The sequence below is a fragment of the Callospermophilus lateralis genome, chromosome 2 (assembly GCF_048772815.1).
Source record: "Callospermophilus lateralis isolate mCalLat2 chromosome 2, mCalLat2.hap1, whole genome shotgun sequence".
NCBI lineage: Eukaryota > Metazoa > Chordata > Mammalia > Rodentia > Sciuridae > Callospermophilus > Callospermophilus lateralis.
Genome location: NC_135306.1, coordinates 11,518,101 through 11,540,548, shown reverse-complemented (window position 1 = coordinate 11,540,548; position 22,448 = coordinate 11,518,101). Strand labels below are relative to the sequence as shown.

The window sequence follows — 22,448 nt, the reverse complement described above, 5'->3', positions numbered from 1 at the left end:
ATTAGTAGTAACATAGTGGATAAAGGATAAAACAGTTCTAAAGTATTTTGACTGTTGGTGAGAAAGGTATATAAAAGAAGCCATACATTAATCATATATACAAAACTACCTGACAGTATGTTTCTTTAGTTGATGGTTGATCATAAGATATCTTGAATGTTTGTGATAAAATTACTTTTATATTAATAGTATGACTAAGTGCATTTCTGTATCTTTTGTTTCACTTATCATTTTTCTCACTTTCTCTAGATAAAGTGCTATTTATGACCACAGCTGTTGATTTGGTAATAACAGAAGTACAGGAGCCTGTTCGATTTCTCCTGGAGACAAAAGTTCGAGTTTGCTCACCTAATGAAAGATTATTCTGGCCCTTCAGCAAACGTAGTACTACTGAAAATTTTTTTTTGAAACTAAAACAGGTACTGAATTTTTTTATAAATATAGAGGGGGATGGAAAGGTGAATTCACTTTTGAGACTAACTTACAATTAAGCTGTCAATCAGAATTCAAAACATTTATGTGTATTTTAAATATAGTAATAGGGGGGAATGTCACTTTTAGATTTATCCACCTTCTTAAAATTTTTGTTGCTCTAATTTTTCCTAACAATTCAATTTCTCATTTGGTCTCATTTACCCTCACATGAAGAACTTCTTTTAACATTTCTTTTAGTGCATATCTGCTAAGGATATATTCTCTTAGCACTCATTCTCTGCAGATGTCTTTATTTCACTTCATTTTAGTTAGATATTTTTACTAGATTGAAGATTCTGAATTGATTGTTTTTTTCTTTCAATTTTTTCAAATACTCTCCCACAGTCTTCTGACTTCCGTTGTTTTGGATTAGAGGTCATTTATATTATTATTCCTATATGTATAATATATCGTTTCTCTCTGGCTTTGAAGATTCTGTATTTTGGTTTTAAGACATTTAACAATTATGTGCCTAGTCATGATTTTTTTTCTGTTTATCATTCTTGGGATTTGCTGAACTTCTCAAATGTCTAAAATTTTTAAAATAAAACTTTGGAAAAATTTGGCCTAATGTTTCTTTACCTTTTTGTCTGCCCAGCTCTCTTGTCTCTCCTTACAGTATTTCAGTTCCCAATGTTTTAGATATTTTGAACTTAGAAGTATTGAACCACTAAGCTATATCCCCAGCCTTTTAAATTTTTTTTTAAGTTGCCTAGTCTCTCCTCTGCCTTAGCCTCCCAAGTTGCTGGGTTACATGCTTATGCCTTTATACCTAGCTGCCTCATTTTTTAAAAATTTTTATTTAGTTAGTTATTGATAGACCTTTATTTACTTTTTTAAAAATTTATTTATGTGCAGTGCTGAGTATCAAACCCAGTGCCTCACACATGCCAGGCAAGTGCACTACCACTGAGCCACAACACCAGCCCTTCTAGCTGCCTCATTTTTAATTAAAAAAAATAATGGGAGTTATTGAGGATTGAACCTAGGGCCTCATACATGCTGGGCACATGTTCTATCATTGAGCTATATGTCAGTACCCTCCTCTTTTTCCTGCTTCATGGTTGTTTTCTCCTGAGATTTATCTTTTGTTTTTGCTTTGCTATACTAGGGATTGAACCTGGCATGTGCTGTCACTAAGTACATCCCAGCCCTTTTTAAATTTTTTATTTTGAGATAGGATCTAACTAAATTGCCTAAACTGACTTTGAATTTGGATAACTTAGTAAGATCCTCCAACCTGAGATTATAGGAGTGCACTACTGTGCCTGGTCATTTATTCTTTTAAGAGCAAGTTTCCACTTAATCTTAGAGCATCATTGTAGTATAACTGCTTCAGAAATCTTTGATTGCTAATTCTCAAGTATGATGAGTAACATTTTAAGTGATATATTGTAGAGATTTTGGATTCTAGTGTTTTCTTCTGAAAAGTATCTCATTTTTTTTTTTTTTTTTTTTTTTTTGATCGGGCAGTTAGCTTTGTCAGTCAGACTTCTTACTTGTGTTTCCTGTGGTGGGCAGCAGCTAAAATATCTGTTCCATCCTCTTAGGTTTTCTTGGTTCCTAGTTGTGCCACCACTTACTGCCCTCCATTCCCCACCCCCCACCTCCCTCCTTGTCTTCCTTTTTTTGTGGTATTGCAGTTGGAATTTAGGACCTTGCACTTACTAGGGAAATGTTCTACCACTGTGCTATACCTCCAGCCTTTCTACCCCCATTTTACTTTGTAGCTAGCTAGCAGAACTCTTAGGAAGAAATCAAGGTGCCCTGTGACCTTTTAAATTGCTAATCTGAGTCGTCCTCCTCTTTACCTATCTTCAGTATTGGATATAGGTAATCACTTCTTTCTTAAATACCCCTTCTTTGCTTAGCTTTCAGGATATCAAACTTAACATGATCAAAAAAGGTACTCATTATTTCTTTCCCACCCTCAGATGCTCTACTTACCTGCCTTTAGTGTTTCAGCTTTAGTTGTTTATGCCAAGAATTTTACTTGTATTTCTTAAACTTCATATCCAATCTGTCAGGAAATCCTTTTACTTTAGTGTTTCAGTTTTAATAGTTGTTTAAGCCAAGAATTTTACTTCTATTTCTTAAACTTCATATCCAGTTTATCAGGAAATCCTGTTTACTTCCAAATACAGAATAGGTACCACTTCTCACCTAGATTATATTACCTTACATTTATTCTAATAACCTCTTTACTCATCTGTCCCCATATAATCTGTTCTCAGCATTTTTCTGCCCCAAACCCTCAAACCCTATTCTATTCATTAAAAGCCAGTTTTCATGGTGGCTTACCAGATCCTACCTGATCTGCTGCCTTTAAGGTTATAAACAGATTTCTCTCTTTCATTGTTCACTCTATTGTCACCATACTCTTTTGAACTTTGTTATATTCACTGTCCCATCTACCTGGAATGCTCTTCCTTTTTTAAAATTTCTATTTATTTATTTATCTATTTATTTACTTAATTTTGTGGTTGTAGATGGACAGAATGCTTTTATTTTATTTTTTTATTATGTGGTGCTGAGGATCAAACCTAGTGCCTCACGCACATGCAAGCTCTCTACCACTGAGCTATAGCCCCAGCCCCCCTGGAATACTCTTCTATGTTGTACTTCCTAATACTCACATGCTTCAAGTCCTTTAGTCTGTGTTCAGATCTACGTCTCAACAATTTATCCCTACTCCTCACTTAATACTGCAATTTGCCTACTCTTCCACTGGTACTGCCAGTTCTCTGTACCCTTAAGTGATAGATGTGTGTGTGTGTGTGTGTTTGTGTAAATAAACATTTTTTACATTGTCATTCACCTTTTCATGGTATATATACCATGTAATGTGTTTATTTTTATATTATTTATTAAGTTTTTTATTTTTTCATTCTCTGCTACAGCAAGATTCTTAAATCTGTTTTGTTCACTGATTTATACCAAACATTTAAGACATAGTAGTTCCCAGTTATTTATTGAATTGAGTTTGTTTACATGCAACATTAATTTTTTATTACACAAAATTAGTGTTATATATGGATTTACTTGAATGTATATTTACTTGGTTTTTTATGAAAAGGAAGCAAACAATGCAGGAATAGAGATTTCTTCCCAATGTTGTCTTGAGAGATGGAATGTCAACCCAGGTCTTAATAGGAGCAGAGGATTATCTTAGGGTCATCATCTAGGTCTTGGATATGGAGTCAGAGTCTGGATTTTACCACTGACTGGTATTATGACTTTGAGGAAGTTCCTGTAAATTGACAGCAATAGTAGCATCTCCCTCGTAATAGTACTGTGACATGAAATGAGAAACTGTGCATCACACTTATAAGAAGTTAATGGTACATAATAAATTTTCCCTACATTTTAGTTATTATATTTGGAGAGGTACTGTGGAACCTCCACGGGACACAAGAAAAATGAAAAAAGCACTAAATCTTGAAATCACAACAGCATTGATTATATAGGTGGAGAATCTGCGCCAGAGGAAGAATGCTTCAGATGTTAAACTAGTTTATAAACATTACTGCACGTTTAGGCAGTGAAAGGAAACTATTCTTAAAATGTTTCTAGAGCAAGAAGCAGTAAATAGAAATTAATTGAATAATATTTTAACATAAATTTGTATATTAAAAATTTTCTTTAATTAGCATTCTGTCTCTTCAACCTTATTTTAGTGAATGTAAAATAAACTACCCTGATCTTAAATTTCCCTTAAGGTCTAATGTTACACAACCTTGACTTCAAAGACTATATGAGTTTATAGGAAAATTAGTGCTGTGGTTGAGTGTGGGATTATGTATTTTTTTCTTGAAAATAAATTTGTTTAATTTCATTTCCATGAAAGATTTACAGTTTATTCTAATATAGTATGTTATTCTGACACTTTCTACATAGTTATTTTAACTAGGCTAAAACAGACCTAATAGGATAAACTAGCCAAAAACATACCCGATGTATAGTTCAGTAGACTTCTTTTTCTGTTAAGATTACAAATTAAACATAAACTTGATTGTCAATCATTTATTTGAAAAAAAAAAATCCCAGAAGTATATATGTGGAAGCTGGGAGGGGGACAGGAAATTCCTGATGATAATCTTTCATTTTTCTCCTTATTTGGTTAAGTCTTTATGTATGTGCACGAGGGGAGAGGTGAGGGCAAAGAGAGTTAGTATGTGAAGACCTTGAATAATTATGTACTGTCTTGGAGCACTTGTACTATTGTTAATCTTACATAAAATGGAAAAAGTTTGAACATCTTTTTACTGTCTTATAACACTTAGAGCACTATTAATTTAATCCCCTTGTAACTTAATAAACTTAGTTGTTTTTTATATCCATGCCATGAAAAAGTAATATTTACCACTAATTGGAGTCCTACTGTGACCATTACTCTTCTAACCACTTGGCTTTCATTTTATGTAATTTGCACAGTGATCCAACAAGCATAAATAATATTCTCATTTTATGGACAAGGAAACTGACATCCAAAGATGTAAATTAGTAGATTTTATGGAAGTTGCTTCAATGAGATACATATATAAGCCTTCATCCAGGGTTCTTTCTATAGAAACATGCTACTTTTGTCTTTGTTTCTAAAAGAAGACAAAATTTTAAGATTTACTTGAATGAAGCATAATTTAAAAATTTTAATCATTTTCAGTTCTTATCAAAATGAAAAGGAAACAATACTACCAAGCAAATTTTAAAATATATAATGTATGTTGTTTCTGGTTTTTGCTGCCAGTATGGGAAAACAGTCATACAGATTTTTAAAATATCTTTGAAACTGGGTTTTGTTTTTTTTTTCACTTAAATTATATGTTTCCCATTTGGGGGATTATTACATTAAGATGGCATCATATTAAAGAAGATGCTTTTAAAATTAGTAAGAAAAGAAAGATTGCTTTCTTGGTTTTAAATTTCCAGATACCATTTTCTGAAAGAGGAAGAAAATGTATAAATACAGACTGAATTTTCGAACAATGACATAAAATGAGCAAACGACTAAGTAATCTTGGAACTATAGAATTTTTATTGCCAAAGAAACTGTAGGGGACTTAAATCCTTTATAAAATTACTATTTTATAAATGAAGAAGCTGATGTCTGAAAGACTAAGATCATGCAGACAGGTAATTAATAGTATAATTGGAACTGAAAACCTGGGCCTGTTAAATGCTATTTGCTCTGTGTGTGTGTGTGTGTGTGTGTGTGTGTGTGTGTTGGATGAATTGCATTTGTACTCTACACACATGTATGTACACGTGCACTAAATTGCTATATCTCTGAAAGATAAATGTCACCATGCTTACAGTTATACCATAGCTCTTCCACTGCTAAATCAGGAGGTTCATAATACTAAGTTGTTATACTTTTCTGATGAAAGTGTGATGATTTGATAAAAGTGGGACCAATGGATTTTTTCCTTTGTAAAAATTGAATTTTCTCTTCATATTTAGCAGTTAGTCTGTAGGATCTTACTTTGGTAAGATTCAATAATGATTACTTGAACACAAGCACTGTAGTACTCAGTCTGATAACCAAGGTGGCTACAAAGTGACTAATAGAAGGGTAGCCTATCCAGTGTGGATATACTGCGCAAAAGGAAGGTTCACATGCTGGGTAGGTTGGCATGAGATAGCACAAGATTTCACCACACTGCTCAAAACAGCACATAATTTAAAATTTTATCTCTTGAATTTTCCATTTAATATTTTAAGATTGCAGTTGATGGTAGTTTGCTAAAACTGGAGCAGGTAGAACAAAGATAAGAGGATTCAGTTGTATCCTGTTCTTCAACTTGTTGTTTTTTTTTTTTAATATCTTTATTTTATTTTATGTGGTGCTGAGGATTGAACCCAGTGCCTCATGCATGTGAGGTGAGCGCTCCCCCTCTGAGCCACAATCCCAGCACCCTCAACTTGTTTTTAATATTCAAATCAATTTTATTTCTGTATATCAGCAATGAATACTTGGATTTGAAATGTAAAGCACAATACAACTTACACAGAACCAAGAAATAATAGAAAAATATGAATTTGACAAAGATCAATATAACAATATATACAAATTTCTGGAAAAAGTAAATGAATAGAATGTAAATAAATGGTAAGTTAGTCTATGATCATAGATAAGAAGTTTAATATTATTGAAATGTATATTGAACACAATCTTGATAACAATCTCAACTTTTTTAAATATATTTTTTTAATTGTTAATGGACCTTTATTTATTAATTTATTTACATGTGGTGCTGAGAATCTAACTCAGTGCCTCACATATGCTAGGCAAGTGCTTTACCACTGAGCCACAACCTAGACCCACCAATCTCAACTTTTAAACTAATGTTCTAGTATCCATTGTTGATACTTGCCTGAATTATAGTTGAGTTCATTTACATATTTTCAATAATACTTTTAACATTACATGATTTTATTTTTAATAAATTATTAATGAAATTTAAGATTTTTGGGAGTGGGAAGTACTAGAGATTTGAACCCAGAGGGCTTTTACTACTGAGCTACATCCCCAGCCCTTTTATTTTTTATTTTGAGACAGGGTCTCACTAAGTTGCTTAAGCTGGCTTCGAACTTGGAGTACTCTAGCCTCAGCTTCCCAAGACACTGGGATTACAGGCACATTCACTGTACATGGCTAAAGTTTAAGATTTTTATGGAACTTCTTTTTTGTCCTTTGAGTATGTTGCAGTAATATTATAAAATAGGAACTTAGAATAATTTTTTGTTTGTTTGTTTTTTGGTGCTGGAGATCAAACTTAGGAACTTGAGCATGCTAGCAAGTCTTCATCTTCAGCCAGAATGATTCTTTTTTGTTGTGTTACATTTGACATATAGTTAGGTTTACTTGTTTTTACTTATTTTCAATTTGGGGCTAGGGTTTTTTCATTGTGGTGGTGAGTACTGAACACAGGGATGTTCTACCTCTTAGTTACATCCCAGACCTTTTCTAATTTTTAAAATCATTTTGAGACAAGGTATCTGTCTAGGTTGTCCAGGCCAGTTGAATGTGTGATCTTCCTCCTTCAGCTTCCCAAGTAGCTAGCACTACAGGGGTATGCCACCACACCCAACTCCTTTCTTTTTTTAATGTCTGCATAGTACTATGTTGTTTGGCTAAACCATGGTCTTTTTAGTGAATCTCCTGTTGATGGGCACATAATAATGTTTTATGATCTGTTGTTTTTTTCCCCATCATTTACTATTTCATGTCATGTTGCAGTGTTAAATTTGTTGTGCATTTGTCATTTTAAAATTTTATTAAAGTGCATATTAGAATAGTTTGCTTTTGATAGAATCGCTGGCACATAAGGTCAGTGTATATTTAATTTTAATTGTCAAATTCCTCTTCATGAGAGTTGTAATTATAAGGATTAGGTTTTGAGAATATTGTTTGTTTGTTTTTCCTTCATAGACTTGTTGAAAGTGTGTTTCAATTAAGGATCTGAATTAGGTGAGTCATTGGTAAATAAAGAGTAGTTTTAGTTGATCATTGATTAGTGAGGTCAAGCCATTTTTCATGTTTAAGTGTGACTTTCTGTGTATTTCCTATTTATATCTTTTATCCATTTTTTCTCCTAGATTTTAGTATTCTACCTCTTAATTTTTAGAAGTTTTTATTCATGACATTAACCTTTCAAGACACACTGTTTCTCGTTTGTCACCTATCTTTTGACTTATATTTTGGCAATTTTCTTTGGGTTTGCCATGCTGTTTTTTTTATGTACTCAAATTTATCAACCTTTTTCTTTAAAGCTTCTGAATTTGGATCAAAATTAGAAAGTGTTCCTTGTGCCCAAGTTAAAAAGAATTTACACATCTTTCACCTGGCATTTACATGAGTTCATTTCATTACTGTTATTTAGATCTCTGATTCATTTTGCATTTTATTCTGGTAACTCTGGTGTTTAGTTTAAAAAATGACCATCCATTTATCCCAATACTGTCCATTAAAGATTGTAACTTTCAGTCAGGCATGGTGGCAACACTCTTTAGTCTCAGTGACTTTGGGGACCCAAGTAGGAGAAACCCAAGTTAAAGGCCAACCTGAGCAACTTAGTGAGAACCTGACTCAAAATGAAATTTAAAGAAGGCTGGGGATGTGGTTCAATGGTAGGACACCCCTGAGTTCAATCCACAGTAACTGAAAGAAAAAAATTGTAACTTTCCCTTCAGTGATTTCTGATGCTGCTTTTGTTATATTTAACTTTCAAGTGTACTTTAATCTCTTTCTGGTTTTCATGTTCTGTTCCATTGGTTTACATCAGTATCACATTGCTTTAATTAGATGGATTTTATAGCGTTTTAATATTTGGTACAGCCACCTTCCTTTTTAAATGTGTGTGTGTGTGTGTGTGTGTGTGTTTGTGTGTGTGTGTGTGTGAGAGAGAGAGAGAGAGAGAGAGTAAGAAGAGAGAGAATTTTCTTGCATGTTTTAAATTATTTATTTTTCTTTTAAACCTGAGCAATAACTGATCTAGCTCTGGGGAATAGCTACTAGTATTTTTATTGGAAAAGAAGTCATCTCATCCAGGAACATGAGTTTTCTTTACTTATTTAAGTCCACTTTTCTTCTGTCTTACCAAATTGCTTTCTGGTATTAATTATACATATAATTCACATATTTTATATGTATCATAACCTACAATTTAATGTTTAAGTTATATGATAATTATATATATGATCTCGTATATATATGAGATCTGTATTATTTTTATTTAAAAGCTTTTTATTATAGATAATTCAAATAAATTTTATTAAAATAATGTAATGAATCTCATGTACTGTGGCACAGCTTCAACAATGAACATTTTTTTTTTTTCATAGCTGGAATTCTTGATTTCTAAGGTTGGTCTCATCCTTGACTCCGTTTAGCTTCACAGTGTATATTGCTCTGGTCATTGTGAATCATAGAACTGTTTGTAGGTGAACTTCATTGGTTATCTCTTCTATTATCTTTTTAAAAATGAGGAATTCATGCTGATTTTTGAACTGTTTTATATAACAAGTAATGTTTCAAAGAGCAATATATAGCAAAACAAATGAAATTCTGTTCTCTATCAAAGTACAGTTTTTGAAAATTAAAAATCATAAATTTAAAATGAACATATGTCAAAGATTTTAATTGGATTCATTAATTAGTGATGAGAAAACCAGAAAATTGGTAACTGGTTCTAAGTATTTGAGAAACAGGTTTTATATGGTCCTTCCTTTTAGACACACACACATACACACACACAGAATAAGATTGCTATGTCAGAAACAAAACTAGTTAATGTCCCTTTGGGTTGGGTTTTTGTTTTTTGGTTTTGTTTTTGTTTTTTGGTAATAGGAATTTAATCTAGGGGAGACTCTATCAATGACTCACATTCCAAGCTCCTTTTTATTTTTTATTTTGAGACAGGTCTTGCTAAATTGCTGAGGCTAGCTTTGAAACTGTGGTCCTCCTGTCTCAGCTCCCAAGTTGCTGGGATTTCAGGCATGCACCACCAGTCCCAGCTTAGGTTGTCCTTTGTTTTGGTCAGAAATTATTTACATATCTCTGGGCACAAACTTACAAGTTAATATGTAACTTCTGAGAGTCTGAATTCTTATTTTTTAAAATTTATTTATTCTAATCAGTTATATTTCAATTCATTTTATACAAATGGAGCACAATTTTTGATTTCTGATTGTACCCAAAATAGGGTCACACCTTTTGTGCAATCATACATGTGCCTAGAATAATGATGTTTGTCATTTCACCATTTCACCATAGTGGTAGGAAAGATGGTGAAATGACAAACATCATTACTCTAGGCACATGTATGATTGCACGAATGGTGTGACCCTACTTTGGGTACACTACCATCATGTTCCCTCCTCTCCTCCCCTTTGCTCCAACCAACCATCCAAAGTTCCTCCATTCATCCCATGCCCCTCCCAAATTATAGATTAACATCCAATTGTCAGAGAAAACATTCGGCCTTTGGTTTTTTGGGATTGGCTTGATTCACTTAGAATGATCCATTTACCTGCAAATGCCATAATTTTATTCTTTTACTGCTGAGCAATACTTTATTGGGTATATATATATACCCAATTTCTTCATCCATTCATCTATTGAAGGACATCCAGGTTGGTTCTACAGTTTGGCTGTTGTGAATTGTGCTGCTATAAACATTGATGTGGTTACGTTACTGTATAGTATACTGTTTTCAAGTACTTTGGGTATAGACTGAGGAGTGAGATAGCTGGGTCAAATAGTTCCATTCCTGATTTTCGAAGGAATCTCCATACTGCTTTCCACATTGGTTGCACCAGTTTGCAGTCTCACCAGCACTGTATGAGCGTGCCTTTTTCCCACATCCTCGCCAATACTTATTGTTGTTTGTATTCTTTATAGTTGCCATTCTGACTGGAGTGAGATGAAATCTTAGAGTAGTTTTGATTTGCATTTCTCTAATTGTTAGAGATGTTGAACATTTTCTTATATATTTGTTGATTGATTGTATATCTTCTGAGTAGTGTCTGTTCAGCTCCTTAGCACATATATTGATTGGATTGTTTCTTTTTTTGGTGTTAAGTTTTTTGAGTTCTTTATATATCCTGGAGATTAGTGCTTTATCTGATGTGTGTGTGGCAAAAATTTGCTCCCAAAATATAGGTTCTGTGTTTACCTCATTGATTGTTTCCTTTGCTGAGAAGCTTTTTAGTTTGAATCCATCCCATTTATTGAATTCTTTATTAATAGTAAGTAGATAATAGTAATTGGCATGTTTCTCTAGAAAATTAAGTAATCCTCAGACATGTTAAACCAAAGTAGGAAATGATAATGGTTTAAATTTTACCTGACAGTTGATTTTATAAAGTTTCTTTGGAACACAGTCACACTCCCTTAATTTACATGTTGTTTATGTCTGCTTTTGCACTCAAATGGCAGAGCTGCATAGTTACATAGACTACTGGCCCACATACCATTAGGTATCTGTCCTTTGGACCTTTATAGACAAGCTTACCAATTACTGTAAATCGCTTCAGGATGATACTGAAGGGACATATTTGGCAGTTGAGGCCTTTCTCTCAGGATTGAGATTTGTTTTTTTGTTTGTTTTTAGAATCCAAGTGGACATATGCTCTGATAACTGGGCATGATGATGTATGCCTGTAATCCCAATTGCTTGGGAAGCTGACACAGATGGATTACAAGTTCAAAGCTGACCTAAGCATTTTAGTGTGGCCCTAAGCCTCTTTCTCAAAATTTTAAAAAAAAGAAAGAAAAAAAACTGGGGATATGGCTCACTGGTTATACACCCCTGTATTCAATCCGTTGTAACCCCCCCCCAAAAAAAAAAAAAGAATCTGCTCTGATATTTCGATCGCTTATTAACCTCTTATTGCCCACTCTTCTGTGTTTTGTGTCTTTGGTGTAGCCACCTTTCTTTCTAGTTGTTTTTGTGCCTTTTCTTTTAGAACTCTTCTTTTCTTCTTGCCCAGTATTTCACTTTATTTTTTTCTCTCCCCAACATTGACCATAATAGTAATATTAGTGTATTTAAAATATTTATCGTATTGGTAAAATCTTATATTCCTTTCCTTTATTTTAGGTGAGTATAAAAATTGCCTCAAAATAAACCCAAACTATAAATCAGCTGGAGTTATCAAAATTTTGTGTGTTTTTTAAATTGATATTGCTTGCCATTAACAACTCCCCATCCCACTCCCACACTGATTTATAGCTTTCAATTGAAGAAGTTGTTCCCTACACTACTCTGTTTTTTTGCGGGGGTGGTACTGGGGATTGAACTCAGGGACACTCGACCACTGAGCCACATCAACAGCCCTATTTTATATTTTATTTAGAGACAGGGTCTCACTGAGTTGTTTAGCACCTTAGCACCTCACCATTACTAGGCTGGCTTTAAATATATGATCCTTTTGTCACAGCCTCCCTCGATGCTGGGATTACAGCATGTGCCATTGTGCTCGGCTTCCCTACACTACTTTAATTGAAGAAAAGAAGTGGGAAAAAACATGGAATAAAGAATTTTCTTACCTTAAAATGTCATGTTTTAGAATAATTTAAAACTTATATAAAGCATCTTGGAAGATACAGAACAGCTATTTAGTTTACATCGAGTAAATAAATATTAGTAGTTACTTGGCACATAAAATTATAGAACTAGAATCCTACTCAGTAAATTTTGTATTTTCCTAAGGGGTTTTAAATCTAACATGCTTTTCTATTTAGAAAATGTTAGTGTAGGTATTCAGATAATCATTATTTATTCTTACAACCTATGTGAAATCAGAACTGGTGATTAATTAAAAACATAAAATATTAACTGCATAATAAATACTTTTTCATTCTTAAGATAAAGCAGAAGGAGAGAAAGAATAATTCTGACACTTTATATGAAGTTGTGTGCTTGGAAAGTGAATCAGAAAGAGAAAGAAGGAAAACCACAGCCAGTCCTTCAGTTCGCTTGCCACAGTCTGGATCTCAGAGCTCAATGATACCTTCTCCTCCAGAAGATGATGAAGAGGAAGGTAAATGGAGTGCCAAATTTATATTTGAGGGCAGAGGACCTGGCAGACTACACCATTGTGTTATGGAGTTGATAATGACGCCTGGCATTTGGAATTCATTCAGTGTCTCCTATGTCTTAGAGCAATGGGAGATTAAAAAATGATTAACATTGGAAATTCTTTAAAATCAAATTGGTAAAATTAGATTGTATAATTAGTGTTTTTTAAATAATCAGTTTAGTTTTAACTGGTTGGATTAGCACAGTTTTAAAACTAATTAGACACAGCTCTAAGTAAACATTTTCATTCCAACTGACTGCTTTTACAAGAACTATTCAAGTGCCAAAACATGACTTCCACATATACCCTTTACCAAACATTTTTTGTACACACAGTTGTATATTATTGTGTTTCCGTGCTGATAGACAATTCATTGGTTCATTTTTCTTTTTTTTTTTTTTTCTTTATTTCATCACTAGATCTATTGAATTGTCCTGTCAGTTTTATTAAGACATGGTATATAGAAGTGTGGGAAGAAACCACAGAGCACAGAAGAAGTAAACATTCATATTCCAATTTATAACTTAGTACCTGGGCTTAAAGATCAATTATGAGGTCATAAAATGCTTGTATCTGTGTGAGGTTTACAGGAAATGTTCTGGAAATTTATAGAGAATCAATTTTTCATTGTGGAATATGTGGTGGTATATCACGAAGAATAGTTTTGAGCTGGGATTTTAAAATACAAGAAGAATTCATCAGGGATAAAAAGGCTTCTCTAGACATTTCTTTTCAAAAAATTGCATTAACAAAGATATGGAGATGGGAAGAATGATTGGTTTGTTTTAAAGAAATGTATATCCATGATTATATGTACTTTTTTTCAAATTTGGAGTCAGCACTGATAGCCAGTTTCCATTGTTCTGTTGAGTAATCACATTCTAGTGAGTAATCACCTAAGAGTCATGTATTAGTAATACCAATGGCCACTAGTTATTTGATGCGTATTATGAGGTAGGCAGATGCTTTGTTTATTTTACATAATCCTCAAAACAACAGTAATTCTGAAAATAGAACTTATCCTCATTTTATACATAAAGAAATGGAATCTTAGAAAAGCGAATTTTCCCATGGTTACAGGGTAGAAGAATTTGGAGGTCTTGACTTGAATCCAGATCTAAGATTCCACAGTCTGAGTTATAGTCTATCACAGTCTCTTGCATTTATTTCTCATGAAGCATTTTGAAATGCAGGAAAGGTACATACGTTGTTTTGAAGTCAGAGATGTAGTTTAGAGTCCCCTGCAGAGCCACTTGAAGTTAATGTGATCTACATGGGAATGGTGGAATTGTTCCTCTGTTTGAGACTATCTGCTGTATAAATGGTAGTCTCAAGTGTTACAGTTTCTCTTCTAAGTAATACTGGTTAAAATGGCAGGCTGGCAAAATGTTTACATAACTCTCTTCCCTTTAACTAAGCAATAAAAACAAAAGAACCAAAAATGAAGAATGATACTCCCTTTGTCATGAAATCAGAGAATGCTCAAATCTTCATACTGTAGATTTTGAGGATTATCTTTGGTTACAAAGAAATTTGGGCTCAACTAAAGGTTGCCATCTAATTTTAATCTATAGCAGGCAGAAATTTTTCTTATTTTTGAGGGGATTCAAAAGGCCTCTACTGATGGTTCTTAACTAGGGAGAGATGGGACTAACAGCAAAAATCAAAGAGTATCTGCGTTTACCCCGTATTGTTTCCCTGGTGTGTACCACAACACTTGGTATGCAGTGGGTGACCAATAAATATTGGCAGGCTGAGCTGTTCCCTAGGACCCGTTTCCATAGTTTTTCCATAGTAAAAAAAAAAAAAAAAAAAAAACTAGTGACAGGTGAGCTTCAGAAGAAATTGCAGGCATACCATTTTCCAGTTCTCTCTAATCCGGATTACAAACCAGGGAAACTGCCTTCTTGTGTTCTGATTGCTACCTGGAAAGAAAAGACTAGTTCTTTAGAGAGGCTTCTTACTCATGGGACAATAGAAAACAAGCAGTTATAAAATGGAGTTTTTCAGAAGCAACATTCTGAAACTCAGATTGCCTTTTGGTTCCCCATCTTTCCTCCTTTTTATGCAGAATGGGACTCTACACACAGATTTCAAACTGCTGCTATCTAGATTTGTTGAAATCATCCAGAAAAGTAAAAAAGAATTTTTGAAAGATGGGTCTTCCTAGTCTGTTTGAAGGAATTGTGATTCCTTGTAAATTTTAATTTTTTTTTAAGAATTTCTTTTTTAGGTGTAGATGGACATAGTACCTTTATTTTGTTTATTTTTTTAATATGGTGCTGAGGATCGAACCCAGTGCCTCATACATGTAAGGCAAGCGCTCTACCATTGAGCCACAACCCCATCTTCCTCAAAAGAATTGTATGTAGTATTTCAGTACTTAAATAAGTAGAAAATTATTTGAGGGATTAAAGTAGTCTGGAAAGCTAATGAAAGTTGGGGAAAATTTACCTTAGTGCCCTTGAGCCTTTTTCTTTTCTTTAAATTTAAATTATTCATCCATTTAAAGAAATCTCACATCTTTTTCTGTCTCACCATTTAAACTAATGATAACATCCAAGGCACTGTGTAAAGAAATTTTATAGTAAGTAGCATGGACTTCTGAGTCTTTAAAATCAGATCTCAGATACTGCCTTCTCTAGTAACAGTTCAAATTCATGATGCAGTCATCAGAGTTTTGCCAAATTTTGTGTAGGTATGTTGAGTGAAAAACAAAATAACAAAACCCAGCTTGATGAGGACACGTGGAATCAAATACCGTCGCACCTAGTTAGCAGAATGTAAATTGGTAGAACCATTTTGGAAGACGGAGTCAGAAAATTTCAAAATTCTTTTACAAGTATGTGTGTTTAACTCAGGAAGTCCACTTTTGGGCATATGTCCAGTGAATTAGTGTATCCATTCTGATACTGTTTATAGCAAAAAAAGGTGAAAATATCTCTAGTGTCCAACAGAAAAGAATTGTCTTGGTCTATATTTTTTTGTCCTTTCATTATTCTTTTCATGCCTGTGTCAGTGTCACTGTTTTGTTTTTGGTTGGATTAGTTTTGGTGCTGGGAATTGAACCAGGACTTCACACATGCTCAGCATGTGCTTTACCACAGAGCTACCTCCCCAGCCTTCAGTATCACTTTTTTCACAGTCTTCGTTCATATCTTATAATCTCTAAATTCTTACTTGAACTTACTTTTCTTTGCATAAGTTTAAAGTAGTTCATTTTGGTCCTTTTAAAATATTTTTGTGCTTTCTATTTATGTGTACCATTTTGTAGAAGACTTAGAAAGTCATAGATATATAACAGAAAAGTATCAGTCATAACTCTCAGAAGCAAGAATTATTAATGTTGTGGTGTAGTTCATTCTAGTCTGTTCTATTTTTTAACAGACACATGGAATATTTAATTTCATTTTTATGTGGTATTTCGCATGTCATTGTGTAATCATGTCATCATGCAGTTACCTTGTATACATGTGTCATAATTTATTCCATCATTCTCTACTCTCCTCTTTTGAAGATTTAGGTGCTTCAAAATTTTAAACTGGTATAAATAAAAGTGTATTATTTCCATACATAAAGCTACTTGCTTTGGAATAAGAATGAGAACATACCATATCTTGAGTCTTATAATTTTATTATTAGATGACTCTTTTCTATAATTGACATACTATGTATGGACCTATATGAAAAGCAAAAGAAAATCAAAGAGGTTACAAAAATAGGACCATTTTAATTTTATTTGTAATTATGGCTGTATACTCCCAGTAGAGTCTTTAAATTTCACTGTTAAATTCCCATGTCATTCTTTTGGCTAGTATAGCCTCTTCTGTTATCCTTTTTTATGTGTTTTGTTTATTAAAGATAACGATGAACCTCTCTTGAGTGGATCTGGTGATGTATCCAAAGAATGTGCAGAAAAAATTCTTGAAACATGGGGAGAACTGCTGTCAAAGTGGTAAGTTATAATAGCATAGTTCTCCTTTTCATCTGCAATTCTCATTGTATGTTTAGAAAATCTTACCTAACTAAAATATTCAATTTGGAACCAGTAATAGAAATTACATATGAGGCTTGCATTCTAGAATCTCTGTTTTTAGAGGTTTATAAGGATAATAGTGAAGACCTGAAATCGGTTCTCAGAATATTAGAAGCCTGGGCTGGGGTTGTAGATCAGTGGTAAAGTGCTTGCCTAGCAAGTGTGAGGCACTGGGTTCAATCCTCAGCACCACATAAAAATAAATAAATAAAATAAAGATATTATGTCTATCTACAGCTAAAAAAAATATTAAATAAGGAAAAAAACACTTAAAAAAAGAATATTAGAAATCTAATAAATTCTCATTGTTGGAGAAAATATTTATCCAAATATGGAACTTATGGGCAGAATAAATTAGAGAAGAGGCATGTTAAAGAAATTAGCAACTGTTAACTGGTCAAGTGGCTAAAATAGTACACAATAATCAGGAAAGTTTAGAGGATGTTCACGGAACACACACAGGCCTTAGATGCGTCTTTACTTTATCGTGGTATGTACCTGCAGTGGCATAGCAGAGTGTCAAAAGTATGGTTTGTTACCTGTTCTGTTAATTACTTTTCCTAGCAACATGTTTAAAACTCAAGAATTTCCCATCAGCTCAAGAGATGCTTGACAGTAATAAGAAGCGCAAGCCTCTACATTTTCTAAAAATAATACACCACCTCCAGGTACTTGTTAACATAACCAAAGATATTCTGTTAAGTCAGATTGGTGAGACATTTATGTAGTTTCCCTTTCTCCCTAGGTAAGATGCCAGGGAGGGAAAAGAGCCTGAGTATGGGTCTATTTCTGATGTTTTGGTTATTAGGGTAGTCATATAAGCTCCCTGTGGACCTACACTTTGGTATTTAATTTTTCTCAGAAGTTTTAACTGTTGAATTCTTTCATTCTATTCTTAGTAAAGCTGTGTCTCAGCATTAAAAAAATATAAATATTTCATGCCCTTGACAGGACTAGAAATGGGCGTCATCTGCTCCCTCATTCTTTTTTTTTAAATATAATTTTTTTAAGAGAGAGAGAGAGAATTTTGATATTTATTTATTTTTTTTAGTTTTCGGCAGACATAACATCTTTGTTTTGTATGTGGTGCTGAGGATCGAACCCGGGCCGCACACATGCCAGGCGGGCTCGCTACCGCTTGAGCCACATCCCCAGCCCCTGCTCCCTCATTCTTAACAATGCTTTACACATTTGGGAAATGTCAAATAGGTACAGGAGAAAAAAGCAAACCAAAGCTTGGTTCATCTTCACACAAGTGCTTTGAATACGTGAGCTTGGCATAAGTGCCCAGAGCAGTAATTCTCATGCTTTTGATACTTCTTTACAATCAGAGACAAAACTGCTGACACATTGGTCACAATTATACTTTCCAGTTCAGTCAGTTTGGAGGGTTTAGGCTGCTGTTGCCAGGAATTTCATCCATATAAAAAGGTTTCTGCTCTAAAACAAATGAATTCAGTCTTGACTTGGTTTCATAATACTGTTTAAAACCATCAGTATAGTATTTAGATTCTAGAAGTATACTTCATTAGATTAACCCACCAGCATTGTATATAGGGTCTTAGAATTTGTTTTGTTATCATACTTCGATATTCATTTTGCTACTTAACAATCAACTGTCTTCCCATTCCTTCATGTATATTAATTAACTGAGTTTGTCTCTACTATCTTCAGGTTGTTTAAACTGTATTTGCTTGTTTTAGTCTTCAGATATACTATTATAGCCTCTCTTCATTTCATCATTATTTTTCCCGTTATTTATATATGTTTTGCAGATAGGAAGCATTGTAATATCATGGAATTTTAGAGCCTGATAGATGTGGCATCATATCCTATCTTCTTTTTCCTGTAGGGTAGGGTCTTGGGCAAGTCACTTAACTCTTCTAAGTGTGTTACTTCATTAAGAAAATAGAAGTCTATAAAACTAACATTGAGGATTTTTTTTTTTTTTTTTTAGAGAGAGAGAATTTTTTAATATTTATTTTTTAGTTTTCGGTGGACACAACATCTTTGTATGTGGTGCTGAGGATCGAACCCGGGCCGCATGCATGCCAGGCAAAAGTGCTACCGCTTGAGCCACACCCCCAGCCCACATTGAGGATTATTACAGATTAAAAATAATGGTGTATCATCATTGTAGTAATCATTAATAAAAAACAATTTACCATCAGCTAGGCAGTATACTAAGTTATAAGTTATATTTCAATTCTAACAACTTAAGAACTGATATCCTTTTATTGGTACTGGGGATTGACCTCAGGGGCACTCTACCACTGAGCCTCATCCCCAAGCTATTTTGTATTCTATTTGGAGATAGGGTCTCACTGAGTTACTTAATACCTTGCTGTGTATTTCTGAGGCTAGCTTTGAACTCATCCTCCTGTCTCAGCCTCCCCAGCTGCTGGGATTACAGGCATGTGACACCCCACCTGGCATCTGGTATCCACTTTTATAGGTGAAACTGACTCATGGGTTAAGCCATTGTAATTAGTTAAACTGTCAGAACGAAAATTGTTAACACAACAGGTCTGATCCCAAAGCTGGCTTACTGAACTCTGTTGGTTTTAGTGGCGGTATTAATTAATATGTCTTTGAACTGTAACTCTTCAAGTTCATTTTAGTGTGACTCTTAGCAGATATGAGGTCCAATGTTCTCATTATAATATAGTATGCTGAGTTGCATAGATAAAGTTAATTAATATCAATGAAAAAATTATTCCGGAAGCAATTTTACCAATATAAATTAAGTTAGGGTTAGCAGACTTTTTTTGTGAAGGGCTAAATACAACTCTATTAGACTTTGCAGACCAATAATAATTTGTCACAACTATTCAGTTCTGCTATCATAGTGTAGAAGCAGTCATAGATAGTACCAAAACAAGTAAGCGTGGCAATGTTTCAATAAAGGTTTGCTTATAAAAAGAGATGGTGGGCTGTATTTGACTTAAGAGGCCATAATGTACCAATCCTTGAATTATGTAACAGACTACTTTTGGTTTTTTTGGGTTTTTTTCTGCTGGAAACTCTCCAACTTTTCATTCATATACATGTAAACACACATACATATATATTGAAATCTAAGCAAGGAAAAATATTGAATTGTCTATAGCTCTCACATCAGGGTACAGTTTCATAGAATCAATCATTTTATTCCACATTATTCGCATAGAATTCTGGAAATGTGAGAAAAGTCTCACCTCTTTGTAATTTGATAGTGGTTCTTTTGTGGCAGTGACTTCAATCTGATACTGACTGGAGCTTTTCTTTGTGAGGATCCTGCTTCATTGACTATTAATACTGGCTTTCAAATGACAAAAAAAAGAGCATTCATTGGTCTTTAGAGTTTGAGAACTACCTCAGTGATTTAATTGACCTTCCTGACCTTTTTCTCCATCTGTAAAACTAAAGATACTACACCTACTCCAGATGGTTGTTACAGAGTCAAATGAGATATTGTATGCAGAAGCACTTTGAAAATCTATACCAACATTTCAGCACAGGCTATATTTTCTTAATTTTATAGATGATATAAATGAAGCATAAAGACTTTTAGTAACTTGGTTTTTATTTTTGTGTGGTACTGGGGATCAATTCCAAGTCCTCACATGCTACCACTGAACTACATCCCCTGCCCTGGTAACTTGTTTTGATGTAGCAGTAGTGTACTAGAAACAATCTTAGCTACCACAGGTATTTGGAGAAGTTATGTGAAAGAAGATATCATGAAAATTGCTGAAAACATACTCAAAATATTTTAACTTAGAACATATAAATATGCAGTTCACTTGTCAATTTTAATATAGGGCCAAGCCCTTATCTTTAACTATGTGCTTGCTAGTTGCAACTTTGCTTTCTGTCTTTCATGATGCTTTTTTTTGGAGAGGGGGGCAGTGTAGGGGATTGAACCAGGGCCTCACACATGCAAGGTGAGCGTACCACCAAGTTACATCCCCAGCCCTGTCTTTTCTTACATGGGCCATGACCATAAAGCATCCTCTGTGGTTCCCTGTTTTGCTTTTTTTTTTTTTTTTTTCAAGTAACAGTTGAAAGATAGTTAGGAAGCAGTTTTCAGAATTCATGTATATTTTTATTTTTTCTTTCACCTATTTTGGTCACATCTAATCCAATAGCATTTCATCTTTTTCTTTATTATATTGCCTTTCGAGTATTTAAAGACAATTTTCCTTTTATAAATTTATGAGTTACAACTTTATTTTTAGGCACCTCAACTTGAGTGTGAGACCAAAGCAATTGTCATCCTTAGTAAGAAACGGTGTCCCTGAGGCTCTTCGCGGAGAAGTCTGGCAGCTGCTGGCAGGCTGTCACAACAATGACCACCTGGTAGAAAAATATCGAATTCTTATAACAAAGGTAAGGATACAATAATTCACCTTCAGCAGTAATGCTTTTAAAGATTTGTAATGAAAGATCATTGTGACTATTTGACTTCCAAGAATTTTTTATAATTTCTTTTAGAACTATTATACTTCTAGTCCCAAGATGCTTCTTCTGTTGATACAAAGGTACAAGGTTTTCTTCCTTGATTGGTTGCCTTAGAGGGAAGGGATATCATCTAACCTACAGTACATCTGAATTCTTTTTGATAGTAATTACATTTTCAGTCAGGTAACTTGTGCCATGCAATGTATAAAAACTTTTAGTTCTTATCACATTTCATTTGGTAGGGATCCAGTTTCTGCAATTGTGAGTAAATAATTCTGTAATCTTTTTTTTTCAATATTTTTTTAGTTGTAATTGTACACAACGCCTTTATTTTATTTATTTTTACATGGTGCTGAGGATCAAACCCAGGGCTCCACATGGCTAGACGAGCTTTCTACCCCTGAGCCACAATCCCAGCCCAATTCTGTAATCTTAAACCACATTTGTTTTTGTCTCATTCCTCTAAGTGAAAAAATCCTTATTTTTTCTGTATCCCTTTCTCAGGTTGAGGTGTTCTTGAGAATTTTGCTAACAAAGCAAGAAAAACTATTACTGTCTGACACACAAAGATGTAAAGTTATTTTCTGCAAGATTGGGCAGTCTTTTGTGCCTTTGAATGCCCTGAATTCCTGGTTTTAGTTTAATTTTCTCAAATTCCTCAAGTGTTTTTCTTTAGGAAGCAGTTTCCCTGGTGGTATGCAAATCAGAAACATGAGTTAAGAATGCTTTGCTTAGAATCTGCAGTAATATTTGAGCATTTTTCATTGTGATAAAAGGTGAAAACTTTTCATTGTGATAAAAGGTAAAACACCTTATTAAGGGTACAGCATTTAAAAATGAAAATTGAAACTTTGTTCACCAAAAAATTATTTTTCTGTTCTCAGAATATTAATGTTCCTTATCATCATCT

General features: G+C 33.8%; 2 protein-coding genes across 7 annotated transcripts in view; both read left to right on the top strand.

Moving 5' to 3' along the window:
* The window catches only part of Rabgap1 (RAB GTPase activating protein 1), a 167,444-nt gene that overhangs the window by 56,036 nt on the left and 88,960 nt on the right, over window positions 1–22,448 (top strand). For all 6 annotated transcript variants that reach the window (XM_076845515.2, XM_076845514.2, XM_076845513.2 and 3 more), the window contains 4 exons: window positions 250–419; window positions 12,846–13,020; window positions 16,921–17,014; window positions 21,316–21,466. In XM_076845515.2, coding sequence (XP_076701630.1) covers window positions 250–419; window positions 12,846–13,020; window positions 16,921–17,014; window positions 21,316–21,466 — 590 coding nt within the window. The remainder of the gene's footprint in view (window positions 1–249; window positions 420–12,845; window positions 13,021–16,920; window positions 17,015–21,315; window positions 21,467–22,448) is intronic.
* The window catches only part of LOC143641423 (uncharacterized), a 166,217-nt gene that overhangs the window by 71,556 nt on the left and 72,213 nt on the right, over window positions 1–22,448 (top strand). The gene's annotated exons all lie outside the window — the stretch shown is intronic.